This window comes from Leptodactylus fuscus, chromosome 2 (genome assembly GCF_031893055.1).
Source record: "Leptodactylus fuscus isolate aLepFus1 chromosome 2, aLepFus1.hap2, whole genome shotgun sequence".
Classification (NCBI taxonomy): domain Eukaryota; kingdom Metazoa; phylum Chordata; class Amphibia; order Anura; family Leptodactylidae; genus Leptodactylus; species Leptodactylus fuscus.
This window is the reverse complement of record NC_134266.1, coordinates 18,199,052-18,215,022: the sequence shown is the minus strand read 5'-3', so window position 1 is coordinate 18,215,022 and position 15,971 is coordinate 18,199,052. Positions and strand designations below refer to the sequence as shown.

The window sequence follows — 15,971 nt, the reverse complement described above, 5'->3', positions numbered from 1 at the left end:
TATAGTGTAGTATAGTACAGTATGGTGTAGTACAGTATGGTAGAGTGTAGTGTAGTACAGTATGGTGTAGTGTAGTGTAGTACAGTATGGTAGAGTGTAGTGTAGTACAGTATGGTGTAGTGTAGTACAGTATGGTAGAGTGTAGTGTAGTACAGTATGGTAGAGTGTAGTATAGTACAGTATGGTAGAGTGTAGTACAGTATGGTAGAGTGTAGTATATTAAAGTATGGTAGAGTGTAGTACAGTATGGTGTAGTATAGTACAGTATGGTAGAGTGTAGTGTAGTACAGTATGGTAGAGTGTAGTATAGTACAGTATGGTAGAGTGTAGTGTAGTACAGTATGGTGTAGTGTAGTACAGTATGGTAGAGTGTAGTATAGTACAGTATGGTGTAGTGTAGTACAGTATGGTGTAGTATAGTACAGTATGGTAGAGTGTAGTGTAGTACAGTATGGTAGAGTGTAGTGTAGTACAGTATGGTAGAGTGTAGTGTAGTACAGTATGGTGTAGTATAGTACAGTATGGTAGAGTGTAGTGTAGTACAGTATGGCAGAGTGTAGTGTAGTACAGTATGGTAGAGTGTAGTGTAGTACAGTATGGTAGAGTGTAGTGTAGTACAGTATGGTAGAGTGTAGTGTAGTACAGTATGGTGTAGTATAGTACAGTATGGTAGAGTGTAGTGTAGTACAGTATGGCAGAGTGTAGTGTAGTACAGTATGGTAGAGTGTAGTGTAGTACAGTATGGTAGAGTGTAGTATAGTACAGTATGGTGTAGTATAGTACAGTATGGTAGAGTGTAGTGTAGTACAGTATGGTAGAGTGTAGTATAGTACAGTATGGTAGAGTGTAGTACAGTATGGTAGAGTGTAGTATATTAAAGTATGGTAGAGTGTAGTACAGTATGGTGTAGTATAGTACAGTATGGTAGAGTGTAGTGTAGTACAGTATGGTAGAGTGTAGTATAGTACAGTATGGTAGAGTGTAGTATAGTACAGTATGGTAGAGTGTAGTGTAGTACAGTATGGTGTAGTGTAGTACAGTATGGTAGAGTGTAGTATAGTACAGTATGGTAGAGTGTAGTACAGTATGGTGTAGTATAGTACAGTATGGTAGAGTGTAGTGTAGTACAGTATGGTAGAGTGTAGTATAGTACAGTATGGTAGAGTGTAGTACAGTATGGTAGAGTGTAGTATATTAAAGTATGGTAGAGTGTAGTACAGTATGGTAGAGTGTAATGTAGTACAGTATGGTAGAGTGTAGTATAGTACAGTATGGTAGAGTGTAGTATAGTACAGTATGGTAGAGTGTAGTGTAGTACAGTATGGTAGTGTAGTGTAGTACAGTATGGTGTAGTGTAGTACAGTATGGTGTAGTGTAGTACAGTATGGTGTAGTGTAGTACAGTATGGTAGAGTAGTATAGTACAGTATGGTAGAGTGTAGTACAGTATGGTGTAGTACAGTATGGTAGAGTGTAGTGTAGTACAGTATGGTGTAGTGTAGTACAGTATGGTAGAGTGTAGTGTAGTACAGTATGGTAGAGTGTAGTATAGTACAGTATGGTGTAGTGTAGTACAGTATGGTAGAGTGTAGTATAGTACAGTATGGTAGAGTGTAGTACAGTATGGTGTAGTACAGTATGGTAGAGTGTAGTACAGTATGGTGTAGTGTAGTGTAGTACAGTATGGTAGAGTGTAGTGTAGTACAGTATGGTAGAGTGTAGTACAGTATGGTAGAGTGTAGTATAGTACAGTATGGTAGAGTGTAGTATAGTACAGTATGGTAGAGTGTAGTGTAGTACAGTATGGTAGAGTGTAGTGTAGTACAGTATGGTAGAGTGTAGTGTAGTACAGTATGGTAGAGTGTAGTGTAGTACAGTATGGTAGAGTGTAGTGTAGTACAGTATGGTAGATTGTAGTATAGTACAGTATGGTGTAGTGTAGTATAGTACAGTATGGTAGAGTGTAGTACAGTATGGTAGAGTGTAGTGTAGTACAGTATGGTAGAGTGTAGTGTAGTACAGTATGGTGTAGTATAGTACAGTATGGTGTAGTGTAGTACAGTATGGTATAGTGTAGTATAGTACAGTATGGTGTAGTACAGTATGGTAGAGTGTAGTGTAGTACAGTATGGTGTAGTGTAGTGTAGTACAGTATGGTAGAGTGTAGTGTAGTACAGTATGGTGTAGTGTAGTACAGTATGGTAGAGTGTAGTATAGTACAGTATGGTGTAGTGTAGTACAGTATGGTAGAGTGTAGTATAGTACAGTATGGTAGAGTGTAGTACAGTATGGTGTAGTACAGTTTGGTAGAGTGTAGTATAGTACAGTATGGTGTAGTGTAGTGTAGTACAGTATGGTAGAGTGTAGTGTAGTACAGTATGGTAGAGTGTAGTACAGTATGGTAGAGTAGTATAGTACAGTATGGTAGAGTGTAATGTAGTACAGTATGGTAGAGTGTAGTGTAGTACAGTATGGTAGAGTGTAGTGTAGTACAGTATGGTAGAGTGTAGTGTAGTACAGTATGGTAGAGTGTAGTGTAGTACAGTATGGTAGAGTGTAGTGTAGTACAGTATGGTGTAGTATAGTACAGTATGGTAGAGTGTAGTGTAGTACAGTATGGCAGAGTGTAGTGTAGTACAGTATGGTAGAGTGTAGTGTAGTACAGTATGGTAGAGTGTAGTATAGTACAGTATGGTGTAGTATAGTACAGTATGGTAGAGTGTAGTGTAGTACAGTATGGTAGAGTGTAGTATAGTACAGTATGGTAGAGTGTAGTACAGTATGGTAGAGTGTAGTATATTAAAGTATGGTAGAGTATAGTACAGTATGGTGTAGTATAGTACAGTATGGTAGAGTGTAGTGTAGTACAGTATGGTAGAGTGTAGTATAGTACAGTATGGTAGAGTGTAGTGTAGTACAGTATGGTGTAGTGTAGTACAGTATGGTAGAGTGTAGTACAGTATGGTGTAGTATAGTACAGTATGGTAGAGTGTAGTGTAGTACAGTATGGTAGAGTGTAGTATAGTACAGTATGGTAGAGTGTAGTACAGTATGGTAGAGTGTAGTATATTAAAGTATGGTAGAGTGTAGTACAGTATGGTAGAGTGTAATGTAGTACAGTATGGTAGAGTGTAGTATAGTACAGTATGGTAGAGTGTAGTATAGTACAGTATGGTAGAGTGTAGTGTAGTACAGTATGGTAGAGTGTAGTGTAGTACAGTATGGTGTAGTGTAGTACAGTATGGTGTAGTGTAGTACAGTATGGTAGAGTGTAGTACAGTATGGTAGAGTAGTATAGTACAGTATGGTAGAGTGTAGTACAGTATGGTGTAGTACAGTATGGTAGAGTGTAGTGTAGTACAGTATGGTGTAGTGTAGTGTAGTACAGTATGGTAGAGTGTAGTGTAGTACAGTATGGTGTAGTGTAGTACAGTATGGTAGAGTGTAGTATAGTACAGTATGGTGTAGTGTAGTACAGTATGGTAGAGTGTAGTATAGTACAGTATGGTAGAGTGTAGTACAGTATGGTGTAGTACAGTATGGTAGAGTGTAGTGTAGTACAGTATGGTGTAGTGTAGTGTAGTACAGTATGGTAGAGTGTAGTGTAGTACAGTATGGTAGAGTGTAGTACAGTATGGTAGAGTGTAGTATAGTACAGTATGGTAGAGTGTAGTGTAGTACAGTATGGTAGAGTGTAGTGTAGTACAGTATGGTAGAGTGTAGTGTAGTACAGTATGGTAGAGTGTAGTGTAGTACAGTATGGTAGAGTGTAGTGTAGTACAGTATGGTAGAGTGTAGTATAGTACAGTATGGTGTAGTGTAGTACAGTATGGTAGTGTAGTATAGTACAGTATGGTAGAGTGTAGTACAGTATGGTGTAGTACAGTATGGTAGAGTGTAGTGTAGTACAGTATGGTAGAGTGTAGTGTAGTACAGTATGGTGTAGTATAGTACAGTATGGTGTAGTGTAGTGTAGTACAGTATGGTATAGTGTAGTATAGTACAGTATGGTGTAGTACAGTATGGTAGAGTGTAGTGTAGTACAGTATGGTGTAGTGTAGTGTAGTACAGTATGGTAGAGTGTAGTGTAGTACAGTATGGTGTAGTGTAGTACAGTATGGTAGCGTGTAGTATAGTACAGTATGGTGTAGTGTAGTACAGTATGGTAGAGTGTAGTATAGTACAGTATGGTAGAGTGTAGTACAGTATGGTGTAGTACAGTATGGTGGAGTGTAGTGTAGTACAGTATGGTGTAGTGTAGTGTAGTACAGTATGGTAGAGTGTAGTGTAGTACAGTATGGTAGAGTGTAGTACAGTATGGTAGAGTGTAGTATAGTACAGTATGGTAGAGTGTAATGTAGTACAGTATGGTAGAGTGTAGTGTAGTACAGTATGGTAGTGTAGTGTAGTACAGTATGGTAGAGTGTAGTACAGTATGGTAGAGTGTAGTGTAGTACAGTATGGTGTAGTATAGTACAGTATGGTAGAGTGTAGTGTAGTACAGTATGGCAGAGTGTAGTGTAGTACAGTATGGTAGAGTGTAGTGTAGTACAGTATGGTAGAGTGTAGTGTAGTACAGTATGGTAGAGTGTAGTATAGTACAGTATGGTATAGTACAGTATGGTAGAGTGTAGTGTAGTACAGTATGGTAGAGTGTAGTATAGTACAGTATGGTAGAGTGTAGTACAGTATGGTAGAGTGTAGTATATTAAAGTATGGTAGAGTGTAGTACAGTATGGTGTAGTATAGTACAGTATGGTAGAGTGTAGTGTAGTACAGTATGGTAGAGTGTAGTATAGTACAGTATGGTAGAGTGTAGTGTAGTACAGTATGGTGTAGTGTAGTACAGTATGGTAGAGTGTAGTATAGTACAGTATGGTAGAGTGTAGTACAGTATGGTAGAGTGTAGTGTAGTACAGTATGGTAGAGTGTAGTATAGTACAGTATGGTAGAGTGTAGTACAGTATGGTAGAGTGTAGTATATTAAAGTATGGTAGAGTGTAGTATAGTACAGTATGGTAGAGTGTAGTATAGTACAGTATGGTAGAGTGTAGTGTAGTACAGTATGGTAGAGTGTAGTGTAGTACAGTATGGTGTAGTGTAGTACAGTATGGTGTAGTGTAGTACAGTATGGTAGAGTGTAGTATAGTACAGTATGGTAGAGTGTAGTACAGTATGGTGTAGTACAGTATGGTAGAGTGTAGTGTAGTACAGTATGGTGTAGTGTAGTGTAGTACAGTATGGTAGAGTGTAGTGTAGTACAGTATGGTGTAGTGTAGTACAGTATGGTAGAGTGTAGTATAGTACAGTATGGTGTAGTGTAGTACAGTATGGTAGAGTGTAGTATAGTACAGTATGGTAGAGTGTAGTACAGTATGGTGTAGTACAGTATGGTAGAGTGTAGTGTAGTACAGTATGGTGTAGTGTAGTGTAGTACAGTATGGTAGAGTGTAGTGTAGTACAGTATGGTAGAGTGTAGTACAGTATGGTAGAGTGTAGTGTAGTACAGTATGGTAGAGTGTAGTGTAGTACAGTATGGTAGAGTGTAGTGTAGTACAGTATGGTAGAGTGTAGTGTAGTACAGTATGGTAGAGTGTAGTGTAGTACAGTATGGTAGAGTGTAGTATAGTACAGTATGGTGTAGTGTAGTACAGTATGGTAGAGTGTAGTATAGTACAGTATGGTAGAGTGTAGTACAGTATGGTGTAGTACAGTATGGTAGAGTGTAGTGTAGTACAGTATGGGCTAGTGTAGTACAGTATGGTAGAGTGTAGTGTAGTACAGTATGGTAGAGTGTAGTACAGTATGGTAGAGTGTAGTATAGTACAGTATGGTAGAGTGTAGTGTAGTACAGTATGGTAGTGTAGTGTAGTACAGTATGGTAGAGTGTAGTACAGTATGGTAGAGTGTAGTGTAGTACAGTATGGTGTAGTATAGTACAGTATGGTAGAGTGTAGTGTAGTACAGTATGGTAGAGTGTAGTGTAGTACAGTATGGTAGAGTGTAGTGTAGTACAGTATGGTAGAGTGTAGTGTAGTACAGTATGGTAGAGTGTAGTATAGTACAGTATGGTATAGTACAGTATGGTAGAGTGTAGTGTAGTACAGTATGGTAGAGTGTAGTATAGTACAGTATGGTAGAGTGTAGTACAGTATGGTAGAGTGTAGTATATTAAAGTATGGTAGAGTGTAGTACAGTATGGTGTAGTATAGTACAGTATGGTAGAGTGTAGTGTAGTACAGTATGGTAGAGTGTAGTATAGTACAGTATGGTAGAGTGTAGTGTAGTACAGTATGGTGTAGTGTAGTACAGTATGGTAGAGTGTAGTATAGTACAGTATGGTAGAGTGTAGTACAGTATGGTAGAGTGTAGTGTAGTACAGTATGGTAGAGTGTAGTATAGTACAGTATGGTAGAGTGTAGTACAGTATGGTAGAGTGTAGTATATTAAAGTATGGTAGAGTGTAGTATAGTACAGTATGGTAGAGTGTAGTATAGTACAGTATGGTAGAGTGTAGTGTAGTACAGTATGGTAGAGTGTAGTGTAGTACAGTATGGTGTAGTGTAGTACAGTATGGTGTAGTGTAGTACAGTATGGTAGAGTGTAGTATAGTACAGTATGGTAGAGTGTAGTACAGTATGGTGTAGTACAGTATGGTAGAGTGTAGTGTAGTACAGTATGGTGTAGTGTAGTACAGTATGGTAGAGTGTAGTGTAGTACAGTATGGTGTAGTGTAGTACAGTATGGTAGAGTGTAGTATAGTACAGTATGGTGTAGTGTAGTACAGTATGGTAGAGTGTAGTATAGTACAGTATGGTAGAGTGTAGTACAGTATGGTGTAGTACAGTATGGTAGAGTGTAGTGTAGTACAGTATGGTGTAGTGTAGTGTAGTACAGTATGGTAGAGTGTAGTGTAGTACAGTATGGTAGAGTGTAGTACAGTATGGTAGAGTGTAGTGTAGTACAGTATGGTAGAGTGTAGTGTAGTACAGTATGGTAGAGTGTAGTGTAGTACAGTATGGTAGAGTGTAGTGTAGTACAGTATGGTAGAGTGTAGTGTAGTACAGTATGGTAGAGTGTAGTATAGTACAGTATGGTGTAGTGTAGTACAGTATGGTAGAGTGTAGTATAGTACAGTATGGTAGAGTGTAGTACAGTATGGTGTAGTACAGTATGGTAGAGTGTAGTGTAGTACAGTATGGTAGAGTGTAGTGTAGTACAGTATGGTGTAGTATAGTACAGTGTAGTGTAGTACAGTATGGTAGAGTGTAGTGTAGTACAGTATGGTGTAGTGTAGTACAGTATGGTAGAGTGTAGTATAGTACAGTATGGTGTAGTACAGTATGGTAGAGTGTAGTATAGTACAGTATGGTAGAGTGTAGTACAGTATGGTGTAGTACAGTATGGTAGAGTGTAGTGTAGTACAGTATGGGGTAGTGTAGTACAGTATGGTAGAGTGTAGTGTAGTACAGTATGGTAGAGTGTAGTACAGTATGGTAGAGTGTAGTGTAGTACAGTATGGTAGAGTGTAGTGTAGTACAGTATGGTAGAGTGTAGTGTAGTACAGTATGGTAGAGTGTAGTATAGTACAGTATGGTGTAGTGTAGTACAGTATGGTAGAGTGTAGTATAGTACAGTATGGTAGAGTGTAGTACAGTATGGTGTAGTACAGTATGGTAGAGTGTAGTGTAGTACAGTATGGTAGAGTGTAGTGTAGTACAGTATGGTGTAGTATAGTACAGTATGGTGTAGTGTAGTGTAGTACAGTATGGTATAGTGTAGTATAGTACAGTATGGTGTAGTACAGTATGGTAGAGTTTAGTGTAGTACAGTATGGTGTAGTGTAGTACAGTATGGTAGAGTGTAGTATAGTACAGTATGGTGTAGTGTAGTACAGTATGGTAGAGTGTAGTATAGTACAGTATGGTAGAGTGTAGTGTAGTACAGTATGGTAGAGTGTAGTACAGTATGGTGTAGTACAGTATGGTAGAGTGTAGTGTAGTACAGTATGGTGTAGTGTAGTGTAGTACAGTATGGTAGAGTGTAGTGTAGTACAGTATGGTGTAGTATAGTACAGTATGGTAGTGTAGTATAGTACAGTATGGTGTAGTATAGTACAGTATAGTAGTGTAGTACAGTATGGTGTAGTGTAGTGTAGTACAGTATGGTGTAGTGTAGTGTAGTACAGTATGGTGTAGTGTAGTGTAGTACAGTATGGTGTAGTGTAGTGTAGTACAGTATGGTGTAGTGTAGTGTAGTACAGTATGGTAGAGTGTAGTGTAGTACAGTATGGTGTAGTGTAGTACAGTATGGTGTAGTGTAGTGTAGTACAGTATGGTAGAGTGTAGTATAGTACAGTATGGTGTAGTATAGTACAGTATAGTAGTGTAGTACAGTATGGTGTAGTGTAGTGTAGTACAGTATGGTAGAGTGTAGTATACTACACTATAGTTGCATCACCCCTTTATATAAAATCTAACCTGTCTCTTCCACTAATCCAGCGTATTGTCATTATTAATAATCTTCTGACTTTCAGGCTTACTGGCGTTCCTGTGCGGCCATACTTGGACACGTATTGGAGCAAGCTTTTAAAGATGACTACATGGTGACTCTCGTCAGGGCTCCGGAAATACCAGGTCGGGCTCAGCTTTACTTTTACCTAAAAAAAACTAAAATGAAAACTTCCTGGAACATGTTACCTAACTGTCTGGAAGCCTTAGGCTCTGTTCACACTGGTGTCATGGCCTGCATTCATGATAAATGACAAGACCATCTGCCTGGGATGCCTCTGATGCCTGATGATCCCAAATGACTTCCAGTAGGCTGTCTTGGGTTGTGTCATGGTGTCCATCATTGGACACCCCTTCAGTGCCAGATTTTTTCAATCTTTAGTGTATTTTCTTGAACAAGCCTAAAAAATGTACACGGTGGGTTTAATGGTGTTTTATAAAGGTGTATTGGACGTCTCTATGTAACCGTACCCTTAAGGAGAACATGGCACCCCTGTGTTGTGCTGCTTTTGTTGTACCTCTTTGGAAATGTGTCACCAGAAAATCACCTGTAAATCAAGTTGTTTTTTTTTTTTTTTGGTTTTTTTTAATATATTTTAGAAGAATTTATGACAATATTTCTAAAAATTTACCATGTCGCAATCTATGTTGAAAATTCTACAATTTTGACTGTGGCTGCTAAGCCTAATAATAGAATGCCAATTGCCAATTTTGTATCCGTTTTAATTACAGCAGTCCCTTCATTTACATCACAGACAAGGCAGATAGTGTTACAATAGTAGATAACACCTCTATAGAGAACACTGCTCACCGTTCATTGCATCTATTACACCACAAAAAAAAACCCTTTTCGTCTGCCACTGGGCAAAAACCACTTGTCCTATACTAAATTGAGTGTGTGGATTCCAAATATGAAGTCAGAATTGTTTTGACATGTCAAGAAATTTTGCTATGGCTAAATGAATTAAGTATATACTCGAGTATAAGCCGACCCGAATATAAGCCGAGGCCCCTAATTTTACCACAAAAAACTGGGAAACTGGGATCCTCTATATTCAGTAGACCGGGCACTGTCAGACACAGGATACCTAATGTGTATGTGTGTCACAGTCATTTTCTACTTTTATATGTATCCTAGGGAAAGGAGGGATTTACAACTTTTATTTACTTTTTTTATTATATTTTTTTAAAGCTTTTTTTTTCCCACTATTTTATGGGAGATTCTATACTATATGGTGTCTGGGGAGGCTGCAGAATATAATAGTGTTTCATGGGCAGTGAACCCCAAAAGTTTTGGATTTGAGTCAAACCCTAAATTTTTGTAAAATTCTGGGTGAATCCAATGCTGTCGTAATCAGTTCGCTCATCCCTACTGAAGAGAATGGTTTTGTCCAAATTGTCAATGTACAAGAATGCATTTCCAAGAGTAATAACAGAGGGAAGATACTATTCATAACTCCAGAATAGATATAGTGATGTACGGGGGATTCAGAAGCTCTGGTTTCTTTCCCAAAAGCAGTCTTTATTGCAGCAGACAAGCTTAAAGGTACAGGTAGTGCTGCTCAGCAGCTCAGCATGTCAAAACAAACAGATGAAAATAAAGACCTACGCCTCTCCGGCGGCTTACTAAACAAGTTATTCCCTCACTAACCAGGGGGTCAGCCTACCGCTGACCTCCTAACAAACAAGGTTCACAAGTAAACAAGGGGTTCACATACCCGGCCCATTAACAGCGTCCTTTTTGGCAGAGCTTTCCCAGACTGGTTGACTATGTCAGTCTTTCAGTCTCTCTCCTCTCTCTCACTAACCAGCACACCTGTGCTACTTACAAAGCCCTGCTGGTCTTTTTCCAAGCCTGGAATGGATTGTCCTACAGGACTGACCCGAACTTTACTCCAGTCCGGGACCTACAAGCTAAACGCCTGTGCATACTGCAACAGTCTTGGGGAAAAATAGCGGTTCTCCCACACTATACCCCTCTCCACTTCACAATATGTAATATTTAAAACACAAGAACGATGATCATAATTTAATATTAATAAACTAATATTTAAGTTAATAATAATAATAATAATTATTATAATATATATATATATATATATATATATATATATATATATGTATGTATATAGTTGTATCCCAGCCCTGTCACACTGCCCAATTTTATTTGCGTACGTCCCTTGTGCGTTTCCAGCGTTGCAGACACATCTGTAAATACGAATGAATAGAAGTGAGAGTCAGAGAATGATGTGATATAATGTGAGCGGAGCCTGCGCTGTGTTAATGAGTCCGCTCATTACTGCACGTTAATGAACATGGAGTCTAATGACTGGATAATTAGAGGGGGTACTACAAGGTGGGCAGTGCCAGGGAAGGGAAATTGCATATCGCGCTTTCTCATTACACGTCCCGTACCCGGCGCCTTTCATAATGAGACCTGGGCCGGCGCTCTGTATAATTACACTTGCAGATTGTTTGTGTATTTGCCGTGTTGTGATATGTCCCCCAGTAATTGTCACTTTTCATATTGTTGACATGATTGGGGTCACGGGCTCGCTCCTTTGTGGATTATTTTCTGTTCTCCGGCGTATTATTATTATTACACCCTCCCGAATCCATCGCCCCGTATTGACAGGGCACAGCCAGCAGATTTCATGTGTTACCGCAGTCATTACAGGGGGTTGTGTAGACTTATTAGTGATGGTTCCTATAGAAGAGACTTTCTTTTCGGCGCGGTATCTAATTGTCTTCTGCTTATAAGCTCATTGAGAATATAATACCGCAGCCAGATGAAAACGTGGGATTGCTGCAAAAGTAGGCAAGCAGATATGTCTCAGTTGTGTAAATGATTACCGGTGTGGTCAGCTCAGACACTGGATCTTGTCACAAGGGGGCGCAAAAGAGCTTTCCCTGTTACCTTATTAAAAGGCTCTCAGAGGCTACTTTTGGGTAGTGTAATTGGTGAGAGATCGTACATGTCCCGACAACGCATTAGAAGATAATTTGAACTGCATGATCTTCAGGTCCAGCTGTAACATCTGTGGGTAAATGTGTGGATACCATATAGAATCTGTATACCTCCATGTCCAACTATATCTCATCTGTATCCATGATAGAGGTGCCCAAAAGGGTCCTAGAGTCTCCACTCAGTTGTACAGTTTTCCCCAATAAATGTCTCCTATCAGTCTAATATAATCACTTCCATATGTCATTATTACATCACACATATATACATATATACACACATGTGAACAAAATTGTTGGTCACCCTTGTTTAATGAAAGAAAAACCCGCAATGGTCACAGAAATAACTTGAATCTGACAAAAGTAATAATAACCAAACTGCATGTTGACAAGCCACAAAGCTTCTGGCAGAATGTCCTATGGACAGATGAGACAAAAATCGAACTTTTTGGCAAGGCACATCAGCTCTATTATCACAGATGGAAAAATGAAGCCTATCCTGAAAAGAACACTGTCCCGACTGTGACACATGGAGGAGGCTCTTTTATGTTTTGGGGCTGCTTTGCTGCATCTGGCACAGGGTGTCTTGAATCTGTTCAGGGTTCAATGAAATCTCAAGACTATCAAGGGATTCTAGAGAGAAATGTGCTGCCCAGTGTCAGAAAGCTTGGTCTCAGTCGCAGGTCTTGGGTCTTGCAACAGGATAATGACCCAAAACACACAGCTAAAAACACCCGAGAATGGCTAAGAGGAAAACATTGGACTATTCTGAAGTGGCTTCTATGAGCCCTGACCTAAATCTTATGGAGCATCTTTGGAAGGAGCTGAAACATGTCGTCTGGAAAAGGCCAAACCCGAGACACCTGGAGCAGTTTGCTCATGAGAAGGGGCCAAAATACCTGCTGAGAGGGGCAGAAGTCTCATTGACAGTTACAGGAATCATTGGATTGCAGCGATTGCCTCAAAAGGTGCAACAAAATATTAAGTTACGGGAACCATCATTTCTGTCCAGGCCTGTGTCATGAGGTTTATTTTTTAAAATTCTGTTGAAGCGAAAAGCAAAGTCTGACTTTCATTTGTTCATTTTCATATAATTTTTTTTTTGCAGCATTCTTCCCGTACTTGCCTAAATGTTTGCACAGCACTGTACGTAATCATTCATTGACTTGAAAGCGCACTATCTAAAACTACATTTCACTCTCGGGACTGGCCTGGCTTCCACCGGCAACATCTGCTGTTTGCCAGGGTTGCCAAAAGCCAGATCTGGGGAGATCGGCTGATCGTCCTGCAGATTTTTTTTCTTCAAGGGAATGTTTTGGGTGGTTATGACCCCTTTAAGGATCTATGGAGTTCACAACTTTTCAGTATCTTCAATTTGGGGAAGGTAAGTGAAAGAAATAGCCCCCCTAGTATGTCGCACCATCTGTTTTGCTTTGCCCATAGCTTCCCTTTAAGTGCGCCGATCGGCTCTGTCGACACCCATCATCCGCTCAGGTTTCCTGCGAAGATAGTTTTGTCTAAACAAGAAAACTTTTAATCCTTGAAGTCTCACGGAGCGAAGTCTGTTTTGTATCTGTGTAATGAAAACAATAAACAGCGTGCCATTAAGAATTGATGAAATCTCCGACGCCAATGCAGAATTATGGAACGAAACGCCATACATTATTAATTAATGGCAGATTTACAAGCATGAGAAGGAAGCGGCGACAGTGCCAGCCTCGCCTGCCATCCCCACGCTTGTACTTTTGAAAACGAGACGATTTTTTTTTTTTTTTTTTTAACGTTGCGGGTGTAGCAGTGCCGCGTGTGAGAGATGATCAAGGTGTCTCAAATCATTTAGCGCGTGCTGCCTTATTCCCTCCATACTGAAAGGAGCCGTCTGTAAATACTCTTCAAACTTCACAGGAGAACTGGAGATTAAAGCTGAAGTCCTCCGTAATTTCGGTTTGTGTGTTCTGATATTATGTTTGATATCTGTAGTCTTACGGCGGTGTTATTAGACTAGAAAGGAGAAAGCTTTTCTCATACAGATCTTACTCTTCCTGAAGGGTGGGGGTGTCACACCGGCGTATCTTCTTTGTCCCCGTTTTTTTTTTTTTTGCTATTAAAATGACTAGGTTTGCTGGAAAAAATATGTCACAGAGAGCACAAATTCTACCAGCCAGCTTTTTGGGTGGATAAGGCTGGACTCCGCTTAAAGGGATTCTATCATTAAAATCACATTTTTTTCTCGATCACGCGTAGGAATAGCCTTAAACGGATCCTTTCACTCAGACATGATTTTTTTTATTCGTCTCCTACCTTTCGTTGTCTTCTCCGCGCCGCCGTTCGCCTACAATCCCGGTTCTTGTCAGTATTGCAGTGAGCTCTCTCGTAGCACTGGGGGCGGGCCCCAGCGCTTAGACAGCACTGGAGGCATCCCCAATGCTGCAAGAAAACTCCAGCGCCACCTCCTCTTCTTCAGCAGCATCACCTTCAGCCTCCAAGCCACTGCCGGAAGAAGAAGCTGAAGGTGACGCTGCTGGAGAGAGTTCTCTCGCAGCATTGGGGGCGGTCCCTAGCGCTCAAACAGCACTGGAGGTGTCCCCAATGCTGCAAGAGAACTCTCTCCAGTGCCGCCTTCATCTTCTTCAGGAACGGCCTCTCTGCGCATCTTCTTCCAGAGCTGGGTTCAAACTTCTAGGCCTCGGGCCTTGGGCAGAGCTGACTGCGCATGCCCGCGGCTCCAAGAAAAATGGCTGCTTAATACCAGAGCTCATGAGTTCAATATATTCAAGAGCTGAACTCCATTTCCATTCAGCCTGACGGTTAAGCTTCTTTCAATGTATATATGTTGCAGAAGCAGCTAAGATCATAGGCACATTGCACTAATGCAGTGCACTTGCAATCTCCCAGTGCGCTGCCTGGCTGTTCATTTGAATTGCAGGAGCCGCCTAGCACTTGAAATGAATAGCAGCCGCTTTTGATGCCCTCCTGCAGGCATATGTACTGTACAGGGGATCATTAATAATAACTGCAGCAAATCTCCGCAGACGTGTGCACCAGAAATTGCCCGTTTCTGCTGCTTTTGTATTGACTGACTATAAAATATCGGGGTATCTTTCTTCCATCCGTGATTGATTTTGAGGGAGGGGAAAATTGAGCAGTGGTCTTGCCTCTAATTTCATAACCAGCTAAGGTAAAACCAGAGTGAACCAGACTGATTCAGAGCTCCAATCAGAGTCCGCCAGTGTCAGCGCTCAGAATCACACCCCTTGTCTGCTCCGACCTGACACCGCCCTCCTGACAGTACAGAGACAAAATAGTATATCAGACACCAAAACTAACAGCATGGATTGCTCAGGAACGGTGGGGGCTAGAGAAATAATTCCAACTGTGCCGGAATCAATGGATCGTTGCTTATTATTTGATGAGATGGTGAATGGTCCTCTTTAATATCTGCACTTTGCATTGTGGAAACTGGTGACAGATCTTTAAAGAGAACCTGCCTTTACAAGGAGAATCCCAGTCATTCCTCAGGTGCCTATAAATGTATATTATTAGTGTAACCAGAATATTTTTGATTTGCATAATTTCTGTTTCGTCTGTTCCATATGTGACCCTGGTAGGCAGCTTTTCACGGTCTGGAGCTAGAGAGCTGTGCTATACGCTATCCTCAGTACGCTGCCCCTCGTCTCCTGACCCCCCCCCCCCTCCCCGACAACATTCGTCTCGCACATTAGTTGAGGCAGTGAATGCAGAATCCTATGTCCAGATACTATGTCGGGTGGTTTTAAATGCTTTGATCATTCACAATAAGAGTCAGTGAAGACTCCTGAGATTGATGGCAGTGTGCGCAGTGTTTTATCTGTATCTATATTGACAGGCATGGTTTGGCGGGCTCTAGATTGTCTCCATGTATTTAGCACATTCCACTTTCCTGCCAGTGCGGTGCAGCGTGCCAGCGCTCGGGCTAATCCGGATTTACTGGCAGCCGACGTTCACATGTCATCCATCTAATGCCGTGCCTCTGTTTGTGTTCTGTGCAGTCATCTCCGGAGCGTTCTGCTATGATGTGGTGCTGGACGGCCGCTTGGACGACTGGAATCCGACAAAGGTGAGCTGGAACGTCTTTGCTTTTAGTCCTTGTACGTGGTCAGGTTTTCACAGCTCATCTGACTATCCGGGATCACTGCTGCGGTAACGTGCGCCCGTGTCATCGGCACGACTCCATCTCCGTGGTCGTCGTATGTTACTGAGACTCCAATACACTGCAGGGCCTGGCGAGAATCTATGTTTCTGATTTCTAAGAACAGCTTTAAGGGGAAGTGAAACCACAAGATGAAATATTAATAATGTTAGGACGGGAGGGCGGCCATCGAAGTAAACAAGAAAGTTAATTCAGTCCAATGCAAAATCAATAGTTCTATAGGATCCATGTTGTCTTCTCTTATTCCAGCCCCCCTCCCCCAGAGCTAGTGCATGAGAAGCCACAAGGTTACTTTCACACTACTCTTAT

The 15,971-nt window shown here is 40.8% G+C and overlaps 1 protein-coding gene across 1 annotated transcript in view; it reads left to right on the top strand.

Annotated features, from left to right (window-relative positions):
- Positions 1–15,971, top strand: part of MRPL39 (mitochondrial ribosomal protein L39) — a 77,113-nt gene that overhangs the window by 37,144 nt on the left and 23,998 nt on the right. Inside the window, exons 4-5 of the mRNA XM_075263493.1 lie at positions 8,536–8,635; positions 15,502–15,569. Of these exons, the coding sequence (XP_075119594.1) occupies positions 8,536–8,635; positions 15,502–15,569 (168 nt within the window). The remainder of the gene's footprint in view (positions 1–8,535; positions 8,636–15,501; positions 15,570–15,971) is intronic.